The 19,753-nt window shown below is 38.7% G+C and overlaps 2 protein-coding genes across 2 annotated transcripts; both read right to left on the minus strand.

Moving 5' to 3' along the window:
• Nucleotides 1–460: 460 nt before the first annotated feature.
• Nucleotides 461–11,536, minus strand: c4b (complement C4B (Chido/Rodgers blood group)). The gene is made up of 41 exons (XM_072460255.1): nucleotides 11,433–11,536; nucleotides 11,174–11,363; nucleotides 10,938–11,103; nucleotides 10,798–10,868; nucleotides 10,580–10,668; nucleotides 10,433–10,515; nucleotides 10,260–10,353; nucleotides 9,584–9,695; nucleotides 9,357–9,498; nucleotides 9,171–9,283; nucleotides 8,936–9,085; nucleotides 8,684–8,851; nucleotides 8,435–8,617; nucleotides 8,172–8,315; nucleotides 7,971–8,097; nucleotides 7,824–7,892; nucleotides 7,539–7,754; nucleotides 7,326–7,443; nucleotides 7,169–7,239; nucleotides 6,863–7,002; nucleotides 6,296–6,511; nucleotides 4,869–4,920; nucleotides 4,531–4,623; nucleotides 4,252–4,458; nucleotides 3,968–4,052; nucleotides 3,690–3,882; nucleotides 3,529–3,624; nucleotides 3,303–3,462; nucleotides 3,093–3,232; nucleotides 2,869–3,024; nucleotides 2,728–2,787; nucleotides 2,299–2,389; nucleotides 2,059–2,230; nucleotides 1,889–1,979; nucleotides 1,710–1,784; nucleotides 1,544–1,646; nucleotides 1,391–1,480; nucleotides 1,201–1,308; nucleotides 1,045–1,128; nucleotides 841–973; nucleotides 461–768 (listed from the first exon to the last, which is right to left on the minus strand). The coding sequence occupies exons 1-41, from the start codon at nucleotides 11,495–11,497 to the stop codon at nucleotides 633–635; spliced, it is 5,052 nt and encodes a 1,683-aa protein (XP_072316356.1). The 5' UTR covers nucleotides 11,498–11,536; the 3' UTR covers nucleotides 461–632.
• Nucleotides 11,537–15,353: 3,817 nt separating this feature from the next.
• Nucleotides 15,354–18,206, minus strand: LOC140373927 (macrophage mannose receptor 1-like). The gene is made up of 5 exons (XM_072460669.1): nucleotides 18,099–18,206; nucleotides 17,657–18,016; nucleotides 17,252–17,578; nucleotides 16,942–17,172; nucleotides 15,354–16,323 (listed from the first exon to the last, which is right to left on the minus strand). The coding sequence occupies exons 1-5, from the start codon at nucleotides 18,139–18,141 to the stop codon at nucleotides 15,962–15,964; spliced, it is 1,323 nt and encodes a 440-aa protein (XP_072316770.1). The 5' UTR covers nucleotides 18,142–18,206; the 3' UTR covers nucleotides 15,354–15,961.
• Nucleotides 18,207–19,753: the final 1,547 nt, after the last annotated feature.

Consider the following 19,753-nt stretch of genomic DNA (forward strand, 5'->3'; position numbering starts at 1 on the left):
TGCATAATGACCCGTGTCTTCATGCACATGTCGATAATTGCACATAAAATATTTTTTGATCATCTTCAATCAGTGTAAATACTTTTTGTTAATTAGTGCTCGACCACTCCAGGACCCAGACTCCACATCCTCACTTAGCAGAAGTTGGAGAAGATGGAGGGGGGGGGGGGGGGGGGGGGGCTGTGTGGAGTACAGAGCCCCCTCTCAGGTCCCTTTTGAAAAAAAGAAAAAAAAAACGAGAAAAAAAACAAGCTGCAAACCAAAGTGAATAGTCATAGTATTTAGATAAGATTAGCTGTTTACATGGGCTTTTTTTCACTGGTTCTGTATGATTCCATGTATTAACGAGCTGTCTTCACCTTTAAGGCTAGTTCAAGTAATAAAGTTAATTTTGATAGTAATAGAGTATTAGTAATAGTAATTATAACAGTTATAGTAAAGCTGTAATATTCCATTTATTTGATAGGGACGGCACATGTGAATTACAGTGTAAATATGCCAGATTTTCAATACAAATCAGATATACAACATTGATATTGCTGATTAAAACAATATTGCTATTTTATAGATGAGTACGTTTTGAAGCGCAGATGCAGCTCTTTCTTAAAATTAAAAATTAAATGATGGTTTCCTTACTGCTTGCATGAGTTAGTCTTAAAGTCTTCCACAAAGTTATTAAAATCATTGTAGGCAGATGTATGAGCAGTCTTTCCACTATCTAATGGTCTCGGTTCAACCCAAGTGTTCATGTCCAAGAGATATTGTTTCCTTCAAGGTTAGAGAATGAGAGATTATTGGAGATTAAGATTGTTAATTTGACCTAACACTGATTATACTTACTGCCCGCTGGAGTCGGTAGTGGTGCCATCTTTTCCCATAATGAGGTACTCGGTTCCCACTTCTAATCTGCCTTTACACTGCCGTCTCTTGGCAAACGTTCGATGAGAGCCAATCTTCACAAAATGATCACCATCTAAAAAAACAAAATGAAATATTATTAACATTTGTCTGAGATGCATCGGTAAATCTAGGTATTTTACTCACGGATTTTTAAAATATTAGTGACAGTGGTTCTGTACAGTTCAAAGTTGTTTTTCTCAGAACTCTCGGAGACAGTCACCATGTAGGCTAAATGAACAGAAGACAAAAGCCTTTGTTATGACAGCGTTATTGAAAGGGTCTGATTGAAAATGTGCTGACCATATTCAACAAGAGGGTAGAAGCAGGCGAACTCTTGGCGGTCGGTCATTTTGATTGGACCGTCTCTTTCAGCGTGCTTGAATGTATTTTGTAGCTTGTGACAAGGCCCTGTGACAGAGTCAATATATATGATTAACTTACCGTAAGTTAAAAAAAAGACTTCAATATTGTATTTCAAAGTTCAACAGACTTTCTGCGCACTGGCACACATCCCCTGAACACAGTTTGGAGATCACCTTGCTCCTCCGTGGAGCAGAGTAGAAAACTGTACACTTCTGACCTGCACCAGAGAATCAGTAATGAGTTGAGTGTTATGACTATATAATATCTATCAGGCACTTACTTGGTTCGTAATAGTCATAAAAGACTGCAGGGGCAGGCTGTAGTAGGCCAACTTCATATAACTGTTTAGCATCAAACTTAAAGCAAAGCTTTTCATCGACGAGCTGTAAAGAAGTGTGATAGTTTTAAGTGTCTTTATATGAGCGCTGAACAAGTTGAAGCTTTACCTCATTCAGGTAGATCAGGACTTTTCCGTGAGACAGTTCATAGTGGGAAATGTACTGTTCAGGGAGAGCTTTAAGCTATTGACAAAAATAGTATGATATAATTTATGTATCGTATTTTCTCAGATTTTTTAGATAATCAGCTCTTATTGTATTATACAGGAAGAAACAGAGATTCTTACAGTCTTCAGGTCTTCTTCTTCAGCCTCAAACCCACTCAGGAGCGTAAGGTCAACAATAGCCATTCCTGAGAGCTGATAGCCTGGGCCACGCCTACAAACGAAGTACATTTTTCAATACAATTCAAAAGAATATCAAATATAGCATATAATTTCATAACTGCTATACTAACGTGACACAAATTTCATAAGTGACATATTTATCTTCAACTTGGCCACTGTCTATGTTTCTTCGCCTGCGCGTGCGAATATCAAACCACTCAATGGCTGAACGAGGCACACGGGCGTCATCACTTTGTTCTGTATCGTCGTAGTCATAGTAGTTATAGTTCTCTTGGATTGCAGCTGTGGAGTCAGGAGTCAGAATCAGGGCCTTGTTTAGGGTTGTACTGTTTAGGTTGATAGTCTCTTACCAGTGTACTTGACTTTCCCCTGCACTCTCACATCAATAGACATGTTATTACAAACGTCTTTGGGCTCCATCAGGTGGAAAACTTTTAAAACCTACACAGACAACATATGCTTGTCTTTTGTTTGAATTCAAGTCAAGTCTTCATTCTACTTATACTTGTTATTTCCTCTATCAGACCAGTGTTTGTTTCATACCGTGACATGTTTTCACTGCTTGTCTGCTATCATCCTGTTAAAGAGACAATAGAGATCCAGAAATGTGCTCCGAGTACACTAAACCAAGTGCAACCATAACAAAGACAGTAAATCAGCAACAAACGTCACTGCAACAAGCAGTCGAAACAAACAAACACTGATCTGAGGAAATAAAAAGTATCTATAATCGAAAAGGACCAAATGAACATGTTTGTGATCCTTTCTACTGAACTCACTTTAACTTTGGCTTTTCCGTGTCCTTTGAACTCTGCTGTAATTTCACTCCCAACAAAGCGCTTTGGCAAACAATAAAAGTAGAGTTATCATATGCTATTCCAGACAATAGTTTTTTTAAATATTTTACCTGGCCTTGATACCTTTAAATCTTTTTCCACGTTTTCATTGTTTTCCAATTCTAACTTTTCAACATGGTTTTTCCCTCGGACAGTAAATGAAGCCTCTACTTTTGTTTCAGATCTGGCCGGTCTCATCAGTTCATATTCGGAAAGAGCCTCCAAAGCTACTATAGTATCCTAAAAAGACATACATTCAGATCCTCTGTAATGAATCAAAACAACTGTCATTTGTATTTTCCTGGCACCTGTGATGAGTAGAAGCCACTAAAGAAATTTTCTTGCAGTGTCAACCAATGTGCTAATTTATGTGCCTGTTGAACTTTATTGAGGGCCACTGCAGTCAGCAAGGCATATGATGATGTCTCCACCATGACTGCAGTCTTGTCTGTTTAAAATAACACATTTAACATGGCAGATGATTATGCTTTACACACTGTAAGTGATTCTGATACTACCTGTAGCTTCAAATTGGTCCCAGTTAATTGTGCCGTTGATCTGCTGTGCATAATCTTCATGCAGTGAGAGGGAGTATGCCGTGATGGCAACAGCTAGCGGATGTTGAAGTTGGTTAAAGTTTGACCAAAGATAGTCCCTTGCTTTTGAAATGACAGCCGCCTGTATGAGATTATCAGTATTGGTCATCATTCTGCATCAGTTTACCTTCTGTAAGCGTCATCATACCGTGGAATTCTTGTGTTGTTCTTCCAATAATTCAAGAGAGTGGTTAAGTGCCAGAGCAGCGAAGGCCGTCATGGCTGCCTTGCTATCTACGCCTGTCTGAAATGTAATGTAAAGGTTTTACCATGCTACTTCTAAGACACATGCTTTTAATTTGAATTTACCAATATGTTTCTGTGCAGAACGGGATTTGCATTGCCAAATGAGCCATCGGTTTCCTGGTTAGAGCTCAAGTATCTGACTCCTTCTGTGAGTTCCTGTGCTAGTGAGTTTATATTCTGTCTCCCCTCTGGTCCAAAAGTGTACAGCTGCCGTTTCCCCAACATCGACAGCACTTTCAATACATGGGAGGTTAACCTGTAAAACAGCAACATATTTTGGATATATAATCTTTTATTGCACTACACATTTATTGCATTAAAATAATCATTAGAAAACTTACCAGGTGCTGGGGCGGTGCGATGGCCATGACCCATAAGCCCCTGGTTTCTTGTTTTCGCGTAGTAAATAGATATATCTATCTACACCTGTATAGGGGAAATTATGTTTAATATATGAACTGGGTGGTAAATGTCACATTATTTTATGAAAAAGATTGTCACCCAACAGATCGATAAATGAATAGACTTTTTTTTTTTAATGCAGCAGGTCATTTAATTTTAACAAAACTTTTTAAACATTTTTTAAAGCTCTGTGAGATGCTTCAATAGATAGATTTAATTTTACCTTTCCCAATAAAATTAACTGCTTGATCTCGGGCTTCAGGAGGCATGCTGAACCACTGCTCACTCATATCCAGGTAGCGCACAGCCACAGTTGTCGGAACCAGATTCCTGGATGTCTGCTCCAAACAGCCACTGGGCAAATGAATGAGCTTAGCAACTTTCTCTGGGCTAAGAAGGTTCCTCAAACGCGAACTGCTAAACCCATCCTCTGGCAAAGACAAATATTATTTAAGCAATCCTAAGTTTAAAGGGTCATTTATACATACAATAAGAGACATACCCTCCATTGTAATGAAAATGTTAGAGGTCGAATCAGGAACTGCGTCATTGGGTAACGTTCCATCAAATATTGTACGGCTTACATCATTTGTCCCTTTGACAATACAAAACAAATTATTCAATCAATCAATCAATCAATCAATCAATCAATCAATCAATCAATCAATCAATCAATCAATCAATCAACCTTTATTGATAGAGCCCTTTACAACAGTGCTTCACAATAATATCAAGGCAATACATAACTAAGTAAAAACAAACTGTACAAAATAAAGTGTCATAACATTACAAAGTGTTAAAAGCCAGACACAGACACACAAAAAACAAAAAATCACCGACCTTTCAACTCTATTATTGTTGTTAGTTCTTCAGTCTTTTCAAATCCCTCCGTCTACAAAAAATATAAAACAGTTTAAAACGGCACCACACACAGGTCAGTGCTTCAATGAGTAAAATCAGTATGTCCAGTTTATGTACTTGTCCTCTTTGAGAATAACACCAGACAAAAGTCAGACAGACGATGAAGACACCTTAGCTGGAGGATTCTACCTATGGTGCATGTTTTGGGTTGATGGGGAAACCCCCCAGGGGCAGGGAGAAACATGCAAGCTCAGCATAGAAAGACCTGGAAGCAGTTCCAGCTCTGGCTCTTTTGGCACCTTATTGCCAAGATTTCTGATGATGGCCCTGTGCCACATTAAAACATATTCTAATTTTGGATACTTTTGCCAAGACCTTTGTTGGCATCAGTTCAATAATTGAGAGTCCCCGAATAGCATTCTGAATGGATTCTGTTGCAAGTATTTTGAATAGTACACTTTATCGTCCCCGAAGGGAAATTTGTCCTCTAAATTTGACCAATTTGATCAACAATTCTAAATGAAATTTCTGTAATTTAGTCATAGGCCTACATTGTGATTGTAGGTTTCTTTTCTCCAAGATTCAGATGGGACATTATTTATTATAACAACTTGTAGTACAGTTTGGGTTCACCTGAGTTCTAAACTTGATCTATATCATTTAAGTCCCGTGGAGCCCAATAGAGCAGCCTCCTCGTGCTTTGTCCCTCCAGGGCACACTGTGAGCTGCATCCTCACACTGGACTGTGGATGAACACTTCAGACTGCAGTCCGGCCTAAATCTTCTGTTCAGGCTCCTGCTCTCATGTTTTGTTACTTCTATATTCTATAGAATTCATTGGAAAATTAGAGAGAAAGGCCTTGCCACAGATTGGCGTGGTAATTCATGCTATATCAGCTGTTTGTGCTCAGGGGCACAGGGGCAAGTCTAGGCCAGTTTAGAAGTCTAGAACCGCCCCTGAGAGCCGCCTGCTTTTCCCGTATTTGATTTTGTTGTAGCATATGCTGTTATCGATCATATTCAGGTGCATGTAGGTCATTGAACACGGCACATGGAGCCGCGGCTGGCGCCCCTCACATCATCGTGCGCCCTTAACATTTGCCTGTTCTATAGATTATTTGTGGACAGTATCCAGGGTTACGATACCAGATTCTACCAAGTAATTCAAGCCAAGTAGGGACGAGTGGGGAAAAGAAAGATAAAGTAAAGAAAGGCTGGTAGAAAAGGACTAGGACAGGACTGAACCAGGTCTACATCAGGTGTAAACTGGGCTCCAAACCAAACCATGACACAAAGCGTTTTTATATATATATGTTACAAATATATATATATATATATATATATATATATATATATATATAAATATATATATATATTTATATATATATATATATTTTGTTACTTACCAATACATTCAAAGGCTTCTCGATGGCATCTACTTCTCTCTCCCCATTGATGTCATACAGACGTATTGTAATAGGTATGGAGCCACTTTTCATTGGAACAGCAGAAAATGTCACGACTTGTGAAGAGACTGGCTTCACGGTGATGTTTACAAATGACACCGAGGTGGCTGAGCCTGGAGAACAAAGGCCCTCGCTCTGTGCCATGTGCACGGCCACCTGTTTGAACAGATAATATAAGTATGTCCTGCCACCTGCATCAACAGATAACATGCAATCCTATGGACACATGTACTAAGGCTCTGCAATTCATTTAATTTCTCAAATGAAGATCAAGTTATGTCAACGTCAAATCTTTTTTGATCAAGAGCCATCAACGGCCAGTAAAAGTCTCAGCACAAGTTTGTAGAAATAATGATAATAACAAATCAAAGTTAAGGTATTCATTGTTATCCCTGTACAAAAAACCTCTGCTTTTGAGCCCTTCAGTGCTACTAAAAGAAAAACACGTGCACTGCCACCTGCTACAACAGAACACACGTAAATACAAGCTCATTGTCATTCACTTACATGAAGGACATCACTGTGGTAGTTGTAAATGACTGGAGAAATATACATTTGCTCGTACTTCTTGACTGAAGCAGGAAGTCTCAAAGACACAAAGGCTTCTTTAAAGGCTCTCAATTTTTCTGGTTTTGCGACACACAAACCTGTATCCAACCAGACAAAGTTAACACAAGCAGAAATTCAATGTGTCCAATGATGTAAATTTAGCTGTAATATCAAAGTATATTGTAGTGTATTTATGTTATCTGAGAGAATTGTCAAGGAATAATATAGTGCTCTATTCTGCACGGTAAGAGTAAGAAGAGTCACCTGATGCTTTAGACAAAGTGACGACCTGAATCTCCCATGTGGTAATAGAATCAGGCAAAGCTATGGAATAGCTTTAAAAGACAAAAATATGACAGAAATGATACTGCTTTACATACACGCTATTATAAAGCTGCTTAAATAAATGTTTCTGCCTTACCTTCCTTTCCCCTTCACAGTAAATGACGTAAAAGCAAATGAAGAGGAGAAAAGCTTCCTAATGATTGAACCTTCTTCTGTGTTCATGAAATGCTCTTCAATATCATTTAAAGTTACAGCTTTAATAGAAAGGACACAGCTCTTGTTACTAGGCTTATAAAATGTTTACGATTGGACATGTAAAGTGATGTAATGAGCCGGACAGAGGTCTCACATCTGCCAAGTCCTTTCTTAGCCTCTTCTTTGTTCTTCTGCTCCCTCAGACGCTGGCCCTCGGTGCAGCAATCGCGGAAGGCCTCGGCACACTTGGGGTCACTTGGGGTCATTTTTAAGACCCTCATAGTCCTCTCTTCACACGTAAGCTGCATGGGAATTAGAAGGAACCCACGTGCACAACAGTTTTGCAAAGTATCTCCGTCATACTTGGATTCTGGAAACAAAATACTTTTTAACCTGTTGTGATGACATATTTCTCGATAAATCACATAATACTATATACTTAATGCCATCATCTCTTGTTCAAGGTCCACAGAGCGCTTTTGTCGTGCTATGGAATGGCAAGCCAACTCTAAAAGTAGGATGAAATGTTTAATTTAATTAGTTTTATTGCAGAGACATATCTGTATATTGTCTGAATCAATTGTACTTTGTCTCCAAGCTGCTTTTTGATTGCTTGAACAAAATGCCAAGCCAGCATCTACGAGAACAGACCCAGGGTCTGATCCCCCACCATATGAACAGCCCAGGTCATAGGCCTCCATTGAGGAGTACATCTGTTGAACCAAAAATGTTTTACTTTCTCTGATTAGCCAACAGTTAGAAGAACTGATTTGGGAAGTGGAGTTACCTGCTCTGGAGTGAGTTTGTTGTCTCCATTAAGGCTGTTGAAAGCGGTGTCCACTGCCAGCAGAGCCACTGTGGCTTCTTGACCACTTAAATCAATATCTAGTTTGGACAATTTTTGTGGCACAAATGGTCCTTTAAGTGTCACCTAAAACAGTAAAAATAACCATAGCCAATAACTCACATACATACATAGCCAAGACGCTGATTAAGCCATTGCAACACTAAGAACTATGTGTTGTCTATTTGCATTTGTTGCTTTCTTACCTTCACCTTTTCCTCACAATTGCCTTTGACAGCCAGCCACACTGAGTCGCTAATGATGTCATTGTTTTGAGTGTAGAAGTAGCCAATCAGTCGCAAGGATGGCACCATGTGGTCTGATATCTGCAGGTGAAGTGTGCTTCCTTTCACATAACCAGTTTGGACAATAGATCCTCGACTCAGCACCTACAGCACATAGTTTTCTGTCATGAGTCCTGACTGTCACGGCTGTGTTACTGAGGCCGGTCCTACCAGGAAGTGTATGTTCCCGTTCAGTGGAGCATTTTTAGTCATGAACACCACTCGTAGTTGGCCCCCCACACTGTACTCTTTATGCTCTACATCCATGTACAGGTAAGTGTCTGCTGGAGATACAGCGGCTCTTATCTCTTTAGATTCAGAGCTGTCATCTACAGACACCTATTAGAAAACAGGAAAAATGAAACTTCAATTTTTTATTTTTTAATGTTATATTTAATTTAATAACACCATATGTCTACTTACTGTAAGAGACACTGCATCAGTGGACTGAGCATTAAACGCATGAAACACTGCCCCCTGCTGGTTAGTTTCTCTTTCCCAAGTTTCTTTCATTAATGTCATTTTTACTGGCACTTTCTCTGCAGGAGAGCCATCTGGCAGACGAACAACCGCCTAAAACATAAGCACACACATAAAATAATCAAGCATAACATTAACCTTTTTTGAAAAGAAAGCCGTTTTAATGCTTCAGACTTACAGCCACATCAATTGGAAATCCAGGTATGAAATGAGAACGAGTTCTTGAAAGGTCAATCTTGTATTTATGAGACACTACAGGTATAGATATTTGTTGCTCTTGTATTTCACCATCTGCAGAGACAAACAATTAATAGATATACCAATCAGACTGAATAAAATGTAGTAGTAATTAACAGGCTGTTACTTTGTGTGTCAGTGACAAGTACTCCTAAATACAGCAGTTTTCCACAAGCCTCTAATCCAGACAAAGTTAGGTTCATCTGTTTCTGTACCATTTGATTTAAATTTGCAGTATTCACTGAAACGGATGCTATTCCATTCTTGACCTGCACAAAAGTAGTTTTATCATTTTACAAAAGTTAACAAAGAACTTTAAAAATGTATCAAAGGTGTGTTGCTGTAGTGTCTCACAGAACCGATCTGCTCCATGCCCCTAATGAACGTTGGATTCTCTTTGGATCCTTTTGTAATCACTCCAAACTGGCAGTGATAGGCCCCGTTCACTGAGTTTCCATATGAATAGCTATAACATAAACAGAGATGCAAGAATTTATTTTATGTCAAATATACTGCATATTGTTGTTTCGATATGAGGATAAGCAATGTCCCTTTTGCAGTCACTGTAGTTTCCTGTGTCCACTTGTCTTTAATGTCTGCATTTTATGTAACGAGTCTGTAAAACAATCTCTCTATCTATATATATTGGTTCCATCTATGATATCAGAGGGTTTTCTCAGATATTGGTAGTGGTTCGATATAACTGATATGTCCTTTTTTCTCATTCCCAGTTTGTCCTCAGAGCATCAAATTTGTCTTAAATAAAAGCATTTTGTCATTTCCTCAACATTACTGTGACTTAAATTCATGGGCCTCTAGCTTGATTTGAAAAGCTTAATTTTGATTAACAGCAAATGACAGATATATCAGCAAAAAATCAACATCTTCAAAATCTAATCTACTTTGATGGTAACTGATCCACATCTTTCTTTCACCATGTACATTTCCTGTATTCTGGGGCTTTTTGTTTTGTTTTGTTTTTTTCAATCTACTGACACATAACGTAGTGCATTTTCACAAAAAATATTACCGTGCCAAGATTGTGAAGTTGTGAATTTCTTCATCAGCATTGACTAAGATGTACTTATTCTCCATTTGAATGTTCACCTCAAAACTTGGCATCACTGCAAAAAACATATGTAAAACAGAATAAGAATAATCAGTTTTATATTATGAAAGTAAACAATAAAGAGTACAACTTACCAAACCTTTGAACTTTGAATTCTTTGGAAACGGCCTGAGAGGCATCTCCTTCATAGTGTGCCATAATTCTCCATATGCCTGTCCTTTAAAAACACACTCTGTTAACTGTGTCTAGCTGGGCTCATGCCTTTATTACACTACACATACTTAGCCACGTCCGGGATGACAAAAGAATCTTGAAAAAGGCCTTCCTTTGTAGAAAATAGTTTTTTCATTGCTCTGTTACCAACAGCATTCTGCAAACACAATTAAACGGTTAAATTAATATATATATATATATATATATATATATATATATATATATATATATATATATATATATATATATATATATAGAGAGAGAGAGAGAGAGAAAAGATACTTACATAGAATGCTAGGTGACACACTTCATTTGATGGCCTGAATGTGTGGTCAAGAGTGAATATCCTAAATTGCACTATAGGAGTAAAAGTAACTCAACATAAATTAGCCTGTCCTTGTTGACGGCGCGGTGTATAAACTGTACCTGTGTCCGTGGGCTTGTAAAGAGGCTGGTTAGTCTGAATAAAGATGTAGCCTCTGTGTCGGGAGAGCAAGACCCTAGTTTTCTCTCTGATGATGGAGGAGCTTTCTGCCACCAGCACGACATACTCAGGTCTCACTCGCAGAGTGGAAAGTAAAGCCTGGTCTATCTGTAAACATTGTTTAAAATACCATCAATATCATCATTTAAAGTGTCAAATGTATTGTAGCGTGTTTTACCATCAGCTCTACTGTTTTCCCCTCCTCCTCTTTCGTACACATGACTTGCACTTGTTCAGACAAAATTGTGCTGGATGACTCATGCTCCAAGTAGATTCTGATTGTTTTATGTAGATGATTTTTGCCCATCTGTACAAAGACTTTCTCTTTAACTCCCTCATGGAACACATTCGGCGCAGACATGAAGAATCTGCATAAAATAAATACTTTTCAGTAGTTCTGATGAAGTGTGTATTGTGCATGCGTGAGTGTGTGCTACCTGTCATCAGGTGAAGCGTCCACTGCCAGGCTCAGCAGCAGAGTGACGAGGACCAGGAGCATCATTGTTCCCTGTTTGCCTCCTCTGACTTTAGTTCTGCGCAGGACTTTATATAAGTGCAGGCTGTATTTCCCAATCCCCTCAAACTCTGGCCAAGCCCCCCCTTTTCTGCACCACCAAATGCTTTATAGTCACTGAAAAGAATGTCTATTTTATTATATATTTTAAAAGCAAAAGACAATATGTGTGCTATGAGCTTTGAACATGTAAAATATGTTATTAATAAGGTGCTCTACTGGATATTGGAGCATAATGATATTGCACAATAGGTTTTTGGCAACTGCATAACTACATTTCCCCAAAATCATGTGATTTACAAGAAATCAGGTCTGAACAGAAGGGAGGATAGGGGGCACTGGTTTTTCTCAAAATGTAATGGCAAAATCCATTTACACACTTATCACACATACATACATTTTAAATTAATTATTTAAATTATGAAATTTCCCCATGTTTGGACAATAAAGGAATATCTTATAATTGTGGCTGTATTTAAATTATTCCTACTTATTCCTGGTAGGGGTGACCGAAGCCTTGAGTGACTATGAGCCTTTATTTATTTTTTGGTAGGGACATTGCACAGTAAAAAGTATTGCACAGACCACAGATAGCTAAGGTGAGATTTACTCAAGGGCTGGGCTACACACAAACAACCACAAGGAGCTGCAGTAGAAGAAGAACTTCAGTAGAACTAAATAGAAAGCTCTACATATGGCCACTAGGGGCAGCCTCAGGAGCAGTGGGTGACCACAGAGCACCATCCACTGACACATCGCTCCAGTTGTTGAACTGTTTGGTCAGCACTATATGTGGTTTGGCTATGAACTTGGGATTTGTCTGGATCATAATTATTTTTATTCATCTTTAAGCAAAAATTCTGTGTTGTAAATTCTATGTCTCTTATCATAGAATTTGAATAGTGTATTTTTCTTTTTTTTACATTAAATCCCGAGTGCATTTTCTAAGGTGCATTTTTTAGTTCAAACCATTTCATGCTGACACTGTTTTGTCTAATAAAGGCAACAGACCAAAAATCCGTAAAAAAAAAACAAAACAAAGAAAGAAACATAGCCTTACAAACAAACAAACAAACAAACATTATGCAGCAAATGTTTCATAATTTAAATGTTTTAATGACACTTGGTTCACCAATCATACAATCAAATCAAAGAACAGAAGATCCTGTTTTCACTGAAAATGTTAAATGAAATAATGAAAAATCACTGAAAATGAAATGACAGACCAATTTTGATCAACTTTTTGTAATTTTTTTAATCTCCCTGTACTAAGAAAATGCCCACGGGTCTGGGCTCTTCATTGGAGGAATTAAACTTTTTTTTTATTGAGCTATAATCTGTTTTGATTTTGTTGCTGCTTTTAGGGAAAATTACAGAGCAGATGTTTGAAAATATGATACATATGTGTTTGAGGGGAAGTTTACCTGTTAATTTGATTCTTCTTCTTCGAAAAAGATTTATTTTGGTGCAAACAAACAGGGAACTCCAGAATATGTATTCTGTTTTGTAGAACATTGTTATGTATTATGTAAGCTCTTGAAAGGAAGACATAATCAACTAAATCAATGGTAAAACTGGATTTAGTTCTATGCGGACATTGAACAATATTTGTGAAGTTGTAAGTCTGTTACTATTGTCATGTGTGTTTTTAACTGTCCTGTTTTGGCCATGTCCTTTTAACTTAAGGAAGAAGAAATTAAGCACAAAAAAAAAGTAAATAAGTAAATACAAGCAATTAATAAATAGATAAACACATACATAAAAAAGCAACAACAAAAAGAAGATTTTTTTTAAAGAACAAAAACAAGAAAATGCAAAACAAAAGACAAACAAGCAAAAAGATTGTATGAAATAGTGAACATCCATATATCACTTTTTTCTCTTAACAATGACATTTCTGTAAATTCCGCCACATAAAGCCATGCTTTTGAACTTGGGCAGGGTGTGTGAAATTCTAGTAATAAACAACAATAACAATAAGAAAAGGTTATTATATAATAAATAAAAGAGAAGGCAACATAAAGATTTAAGTCATGACGGCATCACAGTCTCAATCAGTGAATTTTTGTGAAGTAATAGTTGTAGTTTTTCTGTTACAGTTAAATTGCTCATAATTTCCTCTGCTGAATAATTGGGCCTTTGTATAAAATAGTTTCCAATAGAAGCCAGTGAGAACCAGGGGCCTGATGTCCATCCACAACTCCTGAAGAAGGAGAGATTAAACAAGAATTGCGTTTGGACAATCAGCTCCTGAGTCACTATCAGGACAAAAGATTCAGTTCTGGCGAAAATCCTGTAAAACCAAAAAACGTTAAATACATTATTTTTACTAACATGTGGAGGAATGTCATAATCCATCAAAAAATACTTTCTCCCAATGTTTACCAAAAATAAGATGTATTACTTACTTTATGCACAAATTAGCATTTGTAGCAATGCTCCCAGTAATGTACGACGCAAAAAAGATCTAGCTAAAGGTCTAAAGTTTAGTCCGTTGTCGATGCGTCCGTCCTCAAGCGCTGCTCAGTTCAGTTTGTCTTGTCCACTTGCTCTGCTCTGTCTCTACCCTCGATCCATCTCATTTCATGCAGGAGTGGGGTTACCTAAGCGACCCGGCCTCAATGGAGAAAATCTCTTTTTCTACAATTAACTGTGAAAGTGACAGAAGGAAAAGGAGGGAGGGCTGTCCACTCTGAGAAGAAAAGAGGAGCATGGGAAAGGCTGCAGTGCGCATGGCAGCTACGCAGAAACCCAATTCAAAACTAATATTTGCTAAAGCTGCAGTTTGAATGTTGGAAATAAAGTTGGAGCCTGACTTGATTTTAAAATGTTGTAATTTTTTTCTGTTTTAATGTTGCAATAAAATAGTATGATCACTTGTGTGCACATTTCTAGCACATTTGACCCCTGCTATGGCTTGTTGTTTTCAACTTATAGTAAGATTGGCCACATTAGATTGCATTACAACACTGGTACACTGATCCCTCTTTAAGTGAATTATATCCACCAACTCAAAATGCAATAGGAGTGACCAGCAAGTTTCCATGGAGAGGTGTACACAAAAGGGTGTGGCGTGGGAATGTCCCCAAAGGTTAGGAGTAAGGGTGAAAAGGTCAAAGGTCGGAGGCAGCTGGACAGCACACAAGAGGAGATGAGGGTGAGAAAGAGGGCGGGGGGGGGGGGGGGGGGGGGGGGGGGGGACTTTAACATTGAACTGATGGGAGACAGGCTGACCAATGAGAGGCTGGCTGACGGGCAGACCCGGCGATGACACTCATGTGTAATGGTCCGTGGTAATTGACAAGTGACAGGCCTTTATTGTGGATGCAGGAGCGGTCATCAATATGCAGCTGCAGATTACAAGCTTTGCGCTCTTTTTCAATGACTTTACATAAAGTTTAGGCCAAATTTTAAAAGTTCCTACCATCCATTCCTTCAATTCTTAGACTATAAGCAATAACCACGCCTTTAAATGTTCTTAAAGGTGCCATTGAAGGGTTTAAAAATCTGTGTAAAGTAGTGACTCTTATATAAACAGGTTAAGTAGAACAATACGAGCAATATTCACAAATAGCTTTCTCTTTATTCAGAAACAAACAAATGTAGAAACACATTATATACCAGGGAACGAAGGAAACATTCAACACTCCTCCTTTCAGAAAACTAAAATCAACTAGGGTCTGTTCTAATTGTACATTGCTGTATCAGGACATAAAAGAAGCACAAATATAGGATGCAGAGAAATGTTATTATTAATCAATAATAATCTTGGTACCAATATAATCAACTAAAAATAGTAATCCTTTTGGAAGCAGAAATCAATTTTAAACCTAAATGTTTGGTGCTGCTTATGCCAGTTTGATTGATTGTGTGGGAATGGTAAGATATTAGACCATCTGAATACAATGGAAGGATTTTAATGTTGTTTGGATATGATATCAATAACTGTGAATAACTGTAACATTCCTAAGCGTGAATCTACAAAATAAGTATCCTTTAAAGTAAAAGTTGTCTATTCATACATACATGTAAATAAGTTAAGCTTCACAAGACAACAGCCCTGTGGTCCATGGCGTCCTGGGGAGGTCAGGTCATGGAGTCAGTCTGAGCCCAGGACATACTGTTGCTACGGGGGGCCCGCTGGAGGGGTCAACATGTAAATTGTAACCCCGAGTGAAAGGCGAGCAGATCAATGTTCTCACGTCACTCTTGCTGCCCGTGACTGTGAACGTGCACGCCTACGCTCCACTTGATGTGTTCATATTCATTTAAACACAACCATAACAGCAGGCAGAGCAGCTGTACTGGAACAATGCAGTGACGTCATCAGTGGGAAATATGCAGTGTTACTATGTCAAAACTGCAATTTCATATTTACCAACACAGAAACACTACAGAAGCTTCTTGACAGTGTGTTGAAATTCTTCAGGTATTTTCCCTTGGCTGTTTCCTTCAACCAGTGCATGCATAACAGAGGAAATTCAACTTCTCGCTCTGTGGCAGGCCGACCCACTGCTGCCTCCCAGTGGCCTGAATGGCTCCTGTAACGCCACAGCTGTAAGTTCCCTCATGGCCCTGTTGAGGAGCCCAGTTCTGGTAGCATCCGCTGCTTGACTCGGTCCAGAACCAGATTTTTGAGCCGCAGGTGTATTTGAGGCCGATCCACACGTGAGGCGTTGTGGCATTTTTCACCTTTTCTGCGACTTTCATTTGGATATCCTCAGTGGAAATGTGGATGAGATCTATATAATTCCTCCTGCAGTAGGCTATAGCTTCTACCCATGTAAGGTTTTGTTGAATTAAAACCAAATTCCCTGTAAATGAACAGAGTAAATATAAAATATTAGTGCTTCAGATATAACACTTATTTTACAATATACCCGGGTTCATTAAAAAAATCTTTATGATACCATCTTCTACACAGATTATTATAACATAGTTGAAGGGATTTGTTCATAGTCTGAGTGGCATACTATGAGTGGCATTGTATTGCTCTAAAATGGTAAATTATAAGCCTTGTTTTTGTATGTATCATTTATTTTGGATGAATACATTATTTTATAAACAAAATTATCTTTTTCATATCAAATATTTTATAGTAAGTATATTTTTTTACTCATCTACCTATAGCATGTAAAGGAACTAAAGCCAATTACAAGTGAGTATACTGCATTTCAGTTATTGCAGTGTGCCTGCGATGCTTTCTTTATCCATGGGTTTCAGAGCGATAAAAATCTAGCAATCTTGACATAAAAATGTGTGATTAAAAACAAACAAAATTGGCTAAAGTCCTCAAAATATCACCTATAAAGAGGTCAGTAAAACTCAAGAATAGTGGTGAAATGTTGATGCATGAATTTTCTTTCAAATGAGAACCAATAATTGAAACATGCCAGATTACACCAATGGCCAGAGACCCAAATACAACCAACCTGGTGCGTTACTATGAGGCGCCAATGTGACTGGCTGAGACGTGCTTGATGACGCTGATGTTCCCTCTGTTGTGGGGCCGGCCGTTGAGGAAACATTTGTGGAGTTTTTATCGAGAGTGAAATGAAAAGTCACTATGATGCCTTCAGATGTTATGTTGTAACGAGTGCTTAGGTAAGTCACTTTTGTTGAGCCTTGGGTAGTTGTTTGAAGGGTTGTGAGCTCTTTATTTGCTGAAGAGAGCAACAAAACATCTTAATTAATTTAATATAACAATCGATTCAAATGCGGCAGAATAAAATCATAACTTACCTCCTTGACAAATAAATTTCTTTTTGCCTGGGCATTTCACATCATTCCATTTCCCAGAGTTTTTGAAAATAGCAGTAACGCAATCCTGTCCCTCCAGATAGTTAGGCTGATAGTTGGCCCAGTAACGAAAAGAAGAGTTGCTTCCATCAGACCACTTCCATGGGTCTTTGAAGAGGCCGACCCACACATTTTGAGACATATTACTCACTACTGCATTCTCCTCTGCAGACAGTATGCTAACCAAATCTGTAGACAGGCTCCTGCAGTAGTTTTGTGCATTCCGCCATGATTCACTGTCAGCAACATAAATGTGACTGCCTCCGTCACCTGTCAGAGAACTTCACTTGTAAAACTTGTTTGGCATTTGTTGAATTTTCGTGTGTGTTGTTGTTTTTTGTGACTTACTGTGACACACAAAGCTCCTTTTGGTGTTACAATCATTCTCAAACCACTTGCCATTTTCATCCATAGCCGCACATGCATCCTGATCATTTCCTTGAGGAGTTCCTTCCTTCCAGTTTGTAAAATCCAGAGGGTGAGCAGGCAAAGACCAATGCCACGTTCGTTTGTCTGCTATTTCAAGTCCTATCCAGGCTCTCGCAGTATTGTCTGACACCAAATTAATCAACTCATTCATTTCTGAAAAGTTGTGGATTGTAGCCAAATCTGTGTGTATTTCTCTACAGTAGCTTTTGGCATCTGCATAACTCTTTGTCATATTAATTAGATGAAATTCAGAAGAGCCAAGTGACAATACGCAGAATCCTGTAAAAAAAAATAGCAAACAGTTAACAATAACCAACATTTTCTGAGAGTGATAGCCTATCATAAAGAACCAATACCTTACCTGAGATGAAAAGCAGATAAATAGACTTGCTATTTAACAGCATAATGAAGCAGATACTCAGTAAACAGTTCCTGCGCGATGTCAGTCTGGGAGCGTAATGGGTAAGAATGCTACAGAGCTTGTTAACAGTCACTATCAGTTAAAGCTGTTTTTCAGGTCCACCCTTTCCCCACCCTTCATGGTGCAAAACACACATGCCAAACATGCATGCGCACACTTCAAATGTGCACTCTTATGAATAGTACATATTTAGTGCATTTAGTCCCTTGCAAAAGAGATTGGTAATCTATGTTATAAAGTCTGTCGTTTATTTTAATCCTAAAACGACAAATAACCAGAACAATTCAAAATGGATTCTTATCTGTATATAGCCTACTGTTGCCGACGTAAATTATATTTGGCATTTGTTTGTGGTCTAATATGGGTCTGATGATGTATAGAGGTGCACCAAAACTATTTTATTTTACCAGGTGTGAACTCATTGACCTCTATTTCAAGGTGACCAGGCACAAAGTGAAAACATAACAGCACACAATGTATGGTTCGTGTATAGCACAAATGCAAAAATGAATATAATAATAATAATATAATTTTATATATATATATATATATATATATATATATATATATATATGTACAACTACAAGCATTGTACATAGCAAGCTCGGGTCCTCAGAGGCCTGGGAGCTTGAGGGTTCTGCGCAGTATCTTTGCTGTTCTTAGCACTGCACTTTTCTGGACTGAGATGTCTGATGTTTTTCCTGGGATCTGCTCAAGCCATTCCTCTAGTTTGGGGGTCACTGCCCCAAGTGCTCCGATCACTACAGGCACCACCGATACCTTCACGCTCCAGGCCTCCCGCTCCAGGCCTTCTCCAGCTCCTCTCTTGAGGCCCTGGTATTTCTCTAGTTTCTCAAGTTCCTTTTTCCGGATGTTTCTATCCCATGGTACTGTCCACCACCGCGGCTTTCCTCTGACCCTTGTCGACCACCACTATGTCCGGGGGGTTCGCCATTACCATTCTGTCTGTCTGTATCTGGAAGTCCCAGAGGACCTTGGCTCGGTCGTTCTCCACCACCTTTGGAGGTGTTTCCCACCTTGTCCTTGGGGTCTCCAGCCCGTACTCTGTGCATATGTTCCTGTACACTCTGCCAGCCTCCTGGTTATGGCGCTCCATGTATGCTGTCCCTGCCAGCATCTTGCACCCTGCAGTTATGTGCGGGATGGTCTCAGGGGCCCCTTTGCACAGCCCACACCTTGGGTCTTGTCTGGTGTGGTAGATCTGGGCCTCTGCTCATACAGACGCGCTATCCACTTGGCCACCGAGCGGCACTATTTGACCCACTTCTGGGTTAAAGTTTTTCCTTTGTACAGCCACTTTTTGTTCCATTTGTGAACTGCTAATGACCACTAAAGCCTAGAGCCACTTCAATATAGTTTGAATAAATGGACTGACGGAGTTGACATTTTCCAGCTGCGACTGCAGGAATTTTGACATTGTCTTAATAAAACGTTTAAAAGTTACCAGATTAGGTAGTGCTGCTCTCAACACAGAGGCTTACTAAAATAGGGTTCTCGTCTGCGTTTTTGAAGAATGTTAAATGTCTGCTGGATTTGCCTGTGAGAGGCTGAATTTTGAAGACTTTGTGTGTGTG

This window comes from Eucyclogobius newberryi, unplaced genomic scaffold (genome assembly GCF_026437365.1).
Source record: "Eucyclogobius newberryi isolate DKJ021-1_F unplaced genomic scaffold, fEucNew1.0.hap1 SCAF_3, whole genome shotgun sequence".
NCBI classification, from domain to species: domain Eukaryota; kingdom Metazoa; phylum Chordata; class Actinopteri; order Gobiiformes; family Gobiidae; genus Eucyclogobius; species Eucyclogobius newberryi.

Coding starts and splice junctions, on each gene's coding strand:
- LOC140373927 (XM_072460669.1), bottom strand. CDS start 18,141: ATGCTGTTAAATAGCAAGTCTATTTATCTGCTTTTCATCTCAG. Junction 18,017..18,098: donor TTATCTGCTTTTCATCTCAG/GTAAGGTATTGG, acceptor TTTTTTTTACAG/GATTCTGCGTATTGTCACTT. Junction 16,324..16,941: donor GCCTCATAGTAACGCACCAG/GTTGGTTGTATT, acceptor GTTCATTTACAG/GGAATTTGGTTTTAATTCAA.
- c4b (XM_072460255.1), bottom strand. CDS start 11,497: ATGATGCTCCTGGTCCTCGTCACTCTGCTGCTGAGCCTGGCAGTGGAC. Junction 9,284..9,356: donor ACTTGTCACTGACACACAAA/GTAACAGCCTGT, acceptor TTGTCTCTGCAG/ATGGTGAAATACAAGAGCAA. Junction 3,463..3,528: donor AACAACACAAGAATTCCACG/GTATGATGACGC, acceptor AATCTCATACAG/GCGGCTGTCATTTCAAAAGC.